Genomic DNA, 8,013 nt, shown 5'->3' on the forward strand with positions numbered 1-8,013 from the left:
AATATGAGGGGAGGGAAAGAGAAAGGATGAAAGGAGGGAGGAAAAGGCTGCTCCGACACCTGGACAATGCCAGGTAGGCAGGCTGGTATTTTATAAAAGTGAAAATATATGTGTATGTGTATATGTTTCTTCCAGAATGGCTCCTACATGGCATGACCAATCTCAACCAAACTTGGAACACATACCCATCACAATCCAACTTTTAAAGTATCAGGGCTTGGGGGTGTATCTTGACCAAACGTGCTACACATACCGTTAAAATATTGGCAGTGTTTGGGGAGACTGATAGATGATGGTAGCTGGAAAGCAGCCACATCCTGAGAGCTGTGGAAATTCCACCTGCAATAGATAGGAACAAAACAAGATACACATATCCTACATGATTCAATTCAAAATATTGTTGGGTTTGGGGGCGGGGGGTCTGATAGAGGATGATGGGTGTTGGGAGTCCAGCCACTTCCTGACTCAATGGATCAACAAGTGTTAGTGGGGTGGGGCTATATATTTATAGCCAAAAGATTCATTCTGATAAATCCATGTCCATTTCAGGTCTGTGTGTGTTCTTTCCAAAGTATGCCGACTCTGTCATAAGATTTTAATGGCAGTATTTGTTCAGGGCAAATGTGTCATGGTTTTCCTCTGAGGCTTAGAGTGCATGACTCACCTAAGCTCACTCAGTGGGTTTTGACAGCCAAGCAAAACCTTGGTCTGCAGAGCTACAGTTCAACACTCAAATCTACTGCACAACACTGGCTTCATGTTTACACAGAAGGAAATCCTCCTGAATTCCATTTTAAATACATAATTATTAGTGTTATTAAATTGGAATAAACTCATTTCCCAATTTGAAAGAAGTAAAATTGCCAAATTAGCTTATAGCTGTAACATTTCAAGCTCACATTCAACAAGCCTAGATAACAAGACAGCAGGACATTTTGGCTTTGTAAAAAAAACCCTTGTATTTTGTAAGGCAGAAATACTGGTGGCCATTTCTTAAGATAAACATGAATACTTTCAGAGAAAGATATCAGGTTATTAAGTTTTTAAGTCAATATTTTGAACTCAGTGACTCTGATGTAAAAAAGGGAACTTGTCATCCTCCAGCTTTACCTGCACCACCATGTGACAGATTTGATGGTTAATAAGGTTTCTCTTCTGACTGAAACTCTTTCCGCACTCCAGGTGGAAATGGTTTGTCTCCTTTGTGAGTTGCCTGATGTCGAACAAGGTATGCCTTCTGACTGAAGCACTTTCCACATTCTGAGCACTTAAAAGGTTTCTCTCCTGTGTGAGTTCCCTGATGAATAACAAGGTGTGACTTCCGTCTGAAGCATTTTCCACACTCAGAACATTTAAATGGTTTCTCCCCTGTGTGAGTTTCCTGGTGAATAATGAAGTGTGACTTCCGTTTGAAGCTCATTTCACACTGCAAGCATTGAAATGGTTTCTCCCCTGTGTGAGTTGCCTGATGATGAACAAGTTCAGCCTTCTGACTGAAGTTTTTTCCACACTCTGAGCATATAAAGGGTTTATCCCCGGTATGAGTTGACTGATGAAGAACGAGCGATGTCTTCTGACTGAATGTCTTTCCACACACTGAGCATTTGAATGGTTTCTCTCCTGTGTGAGTTCTCTGATGGAAAATAAGGTGTGACTTCTGGCTGAAAAGCTTTCCACACTCTGAGCACATAAATGGTCTCTCTCCTGTGTGAGTAGACTGATGACGAATAAGGTGTATCTTTTGACAGAAGCTTTTTCCACACTCTGAACATTTAAAGGGTTTTTCTTTGCTGTGAGTTGCCTGGTGAACAACAAGGTTTGACTTCTGACTGAAGCTCTTTCCACACTCAAAACATATAAATGGTCTCTCTCCTGTGTGTATCGCCTGATGAACAACAAGATGTGATTTCTGATTGAAGATCTTCCCACACTCAAAGCATATAAACGGTTTCTGTCCTGTGTGAGTTGATTGATGACGAATAAGATGTCTCTTGTGACAATAGCTCTTTCCACACTCCAAACATTTAAATGGTTTATCTGGTCTGTGAATTGCTGGATGACAGGTGAGCGGTTCCTTCCAACTGACATTCTTTCCATATTCCAAAGATTTAAATGGTGTCGCCTCTGTTTACATGGTTTGAGAATGAGAGAAGTGTGGCCATGCAATTAAAAGAAAAGGTCATATTAAAATCATCCTTGCCTGGTTGAAAAGCATACAAATTGCAATATGCATTTAGGCAAGTTATCCCTTTCCCACACTGGCTGTTAATTAAAGAAAAGATCTGTTCTGTCATAGAATCATAGAATAGTAGAGTTGGAAGAGACCACATTGGCCATCCAGTCCAACCCCCTGCTAAGAAGCAGGGGGTCTCCTTTGCTCCAAAAATTATCTTGTCTTTGCTCCAAAAATTATACAAAGATAGAAGTGTAAAAATAAATCATATCTAAACCAAGGCTGGGAAAAATATAACAGTTTACTCCTAGTCTCTCAGAAATCCCCTTACTTCTGGCACAAGAAAGCTAAAAACCTTGCTAAAAACTTAATTTCATTGCATCATGTGTAGGAGAAACACTGTGGAAGACTACTGCTATCTCAAAGAAGCAAGCCAGGTCGCATACACAGTGGCAATCAGTGGAAAGGAATGATAAGAGTTGGGTGTTGGCCACATAAATTTGACAATGAACTCCAAAGCTCTGGATGATCTCTCCCAGCAGTTTCATGTAAATATTAAACAGCATGGAAGACAGGACCGAACAGTGTCCTTGGCATTCAGTGGAAAGAAATGATAGGGTGTTGGCCGCATAAATTTGACAATGAACTCCAAAGCTCTGGATGATCTCTCCCAACAGTTTCATGTAAATATTAAACAGCATAGAAGACAGAATTGAGCCCTGAGGGACCTTGCAGGCCACAGGTCACGGAGTCGAGCAGGAGTCTCTCAGCTCTACCATCTGGGTCTGGCCCTCCAGGAAGGACCGGGGCCACTGTAACACAGTGCCCCCAAACCCCATCCTGGAGAAACAGTCCAGAAGGATATCATGGTCAATGTTATTGAAAGCCACTGAGAGGCGCAGGAGAACTAGTAAGGACACACTCCCTCTATCTAGCTCTCTTCCTAGGTCATCCACCAAGGCGACCAACACCGTCTCTGTCCCATAGGTAGGCCTGAAACCAGATTGGATACTAGCTTATAATTAATCAATTAAGTGGGATACAGTGCAGGTTTCTTCAGTAAGGGTCTAACTACTGTCTCCCTGAAGCTAGATGGCATTATTCCCTGAGTCAGGGAGGCGTTTACCAGCACCTTCACCCACTCTGCCAGCTCCTCCCTGGCTGATTTAATGAGCCAGGATGGGCAGGAATCTAGAGAGCAGGTCGTCGGTCTCATTCCACCCAGGATCTTATCCAAATCCTCGAGCTTGATAGGTTGAAAGGAATCCATAGAACCATGGCAAACAGATGCCTGAGTTACATCCACTGAGACTGCATTAACATTGACACCAATGTCAGAATGGATCTGAGCGACTTTATCTGCAAAGAACCTAGCAAATTTTTCACAAGGAGCTGCCAATTGGTCAGGGATTTCTGGCTGAGCAGGAATTAAGTGTCCTGACCAATCAAAACAACTCTCTTGGACAGTTCTATGCAGATGCAATGTTGGCAGCATTTACTTTTGGTTTCAGCAAGGTATAAAAATCTATACATTGAGCTAATGCTGAACCTTGATGCAGGCTGAAACAAGAAAGGGAGTGCTTGCTGGTGTCCTTGTTGCTGATCCAAGGGTTCCCAGCAAAAGTGAGGAAAAAATCATTTGTTTTGATGGCAAATAATTTGCTCAGAATTCAAACAATATGGCAACCTTACCCATGTGTCAACTCTCTCCATGTGGAAAATGAATGAATGCTTTCTATGGCTTCAGAGGAAAAAACCTGAAGCATCAAATGATGAACACTTGTAAATAAAATAGGTTTACCCATAAAGGACATGATCCTCAAGTTCTGCTCCTTGACTTGCTGGTGCAAGGCTCTTTGTTCGGGATCCAAGAGGGCCCACTCCTCCTCTGTAAAATCCACAGCCACATCTTCAAAAGTCACCTAAAGACAAAAACGGTTATCTGCGAGGAGGAAATGCAACCCAAGTTGGAAAGGAAAACCAAGCTATTCGTAATTGACCTCTCCTATGAAGTTTTAATTGTAACATCTTGAATGGAAGGAAAGAAAAAGAAGGGGGTTCAGTTAGACCGGGCAATACTCACAGAACATGGTTATTCATTCTTCTTTCAGGGACGCTCCTACCTACCTGATCTGGTCTCTCAGAGTCTCTTCTTAGTAAGGAATCGTGAAAAGATGTGCTACTACCACTTGGCCATGTTTCATTGCCTAAGAAAGAGATGAAACACAATGGGGAGGGTGAGACTAGGCTCCTTTCCAAGCTGGTCTCACAGTTCTTAGCCTTGGACGCCTGCCACCCTCCCTTGCTTCATGGTCCTCTTTTAATATTCCCCCCTTGGGTTTGGTTCCTAAATCTTTAAGGTGGACTACCTCGTTTTAAAAATGGTTTCCTTGCTGTGAAGCATGACCTACCCTATAATGCAGGGTTCAATATGCTGGTTAGAGTCACTTTTAGTAGACTAGCATGAACTTTCTTAGATCATGCAGAATAATTAATAATGAAACAAGTTACAGTTTGTAATTGCGAAATAAATGAGAGAATGTATTGGGACTACTACACAAGCCAGTGCTCAAACATAAGGAAAGAATCTTCCTGTACATGACTACAGCAGCAAGAATTGAATACACAAAACTATGGAAGCAACAAAGAATAACAACACCTAATGAATGTATTACATTTTTTAAATGGCTGAAATGGACAAATTTTCTTTCATTCTGCAACAAGATAATACACAAAAACTGCAAGAATGGAAACCTTTTATGGATTTTATATAAAAAAAACAGAAGGTGACTGCAATGCGATTTGTGAACTAAAAGTATTACATAATAATGAATGTATATAAACTATATAATTTGTATATCTAAGAGTTTAAAAAAGTTTTAGAAAATTGATGAGTTAATATTTTTGAATTAGAATAGAAAAGTGTATAACTTCAGGGAGGTTGAGACTATAGATATTTATTTATTTACAGCATTTATATACCGCCCTTCTCACCCTGAAGGGGACTCAGGGCGGATCACATTGGACACATAAAGGCAAACATTCAATGCCATAACATAGAACAGAGACAAGACGCAGGCACGGGCTGGCCTCGAACTCATGACCTCTTGGTCAGAGTGATTTGTTGCAGCTGGCTCGCTTTCCAGCCTGTGCCACAGCCCGGCCTAAATATAGATATATACATTTATGTAAGAAGATTTGATATGTGTAGATTCTAAGTGAATGATAGATATAATTATAATAAATATTTCCATGTATATTACTAATCTACTAACAAAAGAAATTAACTTTAGTTGGTCGCCATCAAGAGTAGGAAAATAAAATTTGAATAAGTTAATTGAAAAAATAAGGAGAAGAAATACTCAGTATGCAAGTTTGGTCTTTTCTTCTTACACAAACCAGGTTTCAAATGGCTGGTTAGGACATATAAGCTCACACAGATCTGGAAGTCACACAGCTCAGCCATTTAAGGACAATTCCCCCCAATACCTTACCAACTGTGATGTATTCTCCGTCTCCAACCACGACAACACAAATGGTGTCCGAAAGAGACTTCTCCACATCATTGTTCTCATAAGCAAAATATTCCTGCACCTAAACAAGTAGCAAAGTTTACAAAAAAGCAAGATTAGAAAAGAAGGCTTTTGGTAACAATTTCTAGCATACTCAGACTATGGTTGTGGAGCCAATTCTGATTTTGCTCATTCTATACATTGGTCTTGGTGGGAGATTTCTGGCTTTGGGGCATTCTGCTCAGCTGTATGTCTTGGACTGACCAAAAGTGCTTTCTTGTTTAAAATACAATATAATATGATATTTATTATTTACTGAGCAAAATATGTATTGTTATACAATTTGCATTAAAAATGGAATTCCCACCTCAAAGGTAAGCATTGAAAATACTCCACTAACATCTTATCTTGCCATCCTGTTAACTTATCTTAGCTAACTTTGTTATCCTACCTTGCTATCACGATATTTTTCTTAATCTTCAAAATCCACAAGCATTCTTACATTTAGTTTTTTAGAAATGCTTTTTTACTACACAGCTAACCAGCTATGATTCCACTTTATTGCCCTAACTGGGGCCTCTGGAATCATGGGATTTATTATTTGAGAGGGTGGTGTATATATGTACCTTCAAATCCCTGTTGACTTAGCCCAACCCTGTGGATTTTATTTGGTTTCTTAGGTAAAGAACACTCAGAGTTGGTTCTGCCAGATCCTTCCTCTGAAATACAGTCCACTGCAGTCATCAAGAAGTTATTGTTGTTATTGTTATTATTATTATTATTATTATTATTATTATTATGCTTAGATACAACCCACTTTTTCTCTCCACAAGAAGACTCAAAGCGGCTTACATTAAAAGCATTTCAGTACAGTTTAAAATCTACAAATATATAAACATTAAAACAGAATTCAGTATCACTGGTATTTCAAAATTAAAATCAATAAATACATAGTAAAAGTAAAAAAATCACAGCACCCTCTGGCCTGATTTCAAAAACCTTTAAAAGCTTGCCTGAATAAAAAGGTTTTAGTCTGCGCCAGAAGGACAGCAGGGAGGGGGCCATTCTTCAATCCCTGGGAAGAAGAAAGGAGTTCCAGACTCGAGGGGCATTTGCCACTCTTTCTCATTTCCACCAAGTTTGAGATGGAGGTGGGATCCTGAAGGGGATCTCAGGGTCCTGGCAGGTTCATATAAGGACACACGGTCAGCCAAATAACCTGGACCTGAACTGTCCAGGGCAGTGGTTCTCAACCTGTGGGTCCCCAAAAGTTTTGGCCTTCAACTCCCAGAAATTTAACAGCTGGTAAACTGGCTGGGATTTCTGGGAGTTGTAGGCCAAAATACCTGGGGACCCACAGGTTGAGAATCACTGGTCTAGGGCGTTAACAGTCATAACCAGCATGCTGAATTGTGCTTGGAAACAAACTGGCGGCCAGTGGAGCTGCTGCATCAGGGGGGTTCCCTGTTCCCTGAAGCTGGCCCCAGTGACCAACTGGCTGCAGCTCTTTGGACCAGCTGAAGTTTCTGAACACTCTTAAGTCAGCCCAACATAGAGTGTGTTACAGTAATCCAGACGGGATGTAACTAAGGCATGAACCACCCTGGCCAGATCTGGCTTCTTAAGAAATGGCCGCAGTTGGTGCACTCCCGGAGTCAGACCCGGCTGGACTTAATGTCAGGGGAAAACCTTTACCTACAATATAGGATACTAGCTGTGCCCGGCCACGCGTTGCTGTGGCGAAGTATGGTGGTATGGGAAATAAAGTATTGAGGAATTGCTGGTAGTTAAGGTAAAGGGTAAAGGTTTTCCCCTGACATTAAGGGGTTCTATAGCTGTGTGGAAGGGCCTTGAGTCTACACTGCCATATAATCCAGTTAAAATCAGATAATCTGTATTTTATAGGCAGTGTGGAAGAGGCCTAAGTGAGGCCTAACTCTGCTTGTCCCCTGGGCTGAGTGGGTTGCTAGGAGACCAAGTGGGTGGAGCTTAGCCTTCTAACTGGCAGCAATTGGATAAAAACAATTATTCCTCTCCCTCTAATTAGGACTTAATTTTTCTTTTCTTTTTGTTGTATGAACGTAGAGGCATGGATGAGGGTTGTGCTGCCAAGTTTAGTGTTTCTGGAATGTGTAGTTTTGTTGTTTTGTGCTAGGCCGAAATTTCATTACCCTTTTATATATATAGATTGTTAGTATATAATTAGATCCATATATTAGATCAATATATTAGATCCATAACAAGCAGAGAAGTCTGTTAGAAGTTCAAATTATCTTTCAACACAACTGTTTTTGGCTTCTTGGAATTACTAAGGTGAATCTGTCTCAC

The 8,013-nt window shown here is 40.7% G+C and overlaps 1 protein-coding gene across 1 annotated transcript in view; it reads right to left on the minus strand.

Annotated features, from left to right (window-relative positions):
* Positions 1-945: 945 nt before the first annotated feature.
* Positions 946-8,013, minus strand: part of LOC103282849 (uncharacterized) — an 87,735-nt gene continuing 80,667 nt past the window's right edge. Inside the window, 5 exon segments of the mRNA XM_062969278.1 lie at positions 946-1,183; positions 1,185-2,124; positions 3,975-4,095; positions 4,301-4,380; positions 5,668-5,767. Coding sequence (XP_062825348.1) covers positions 1,063-1,183; positions 1,185-2,124; positions 3,975-4,095; positions 4,301-4,380; positions 5,668-5,767 — 1,362 coding nt within the window. The 3' untranslated portion in view covers positions 946-1,062.

This window comes from Anolis carolinensis, chromosome 2, assembly GCF_035594765.1.
Source record: "Anolis carolinensis isolate JA03-04 chromosome 2, rAnoCar3.1.pri, whole genome shotgun sequence".
NCBI lineage: Eukaryota > Metazoa > Chordata > Lepidosauria > Squamata > Dactyloidae > Anolis > Anolis carolinensis.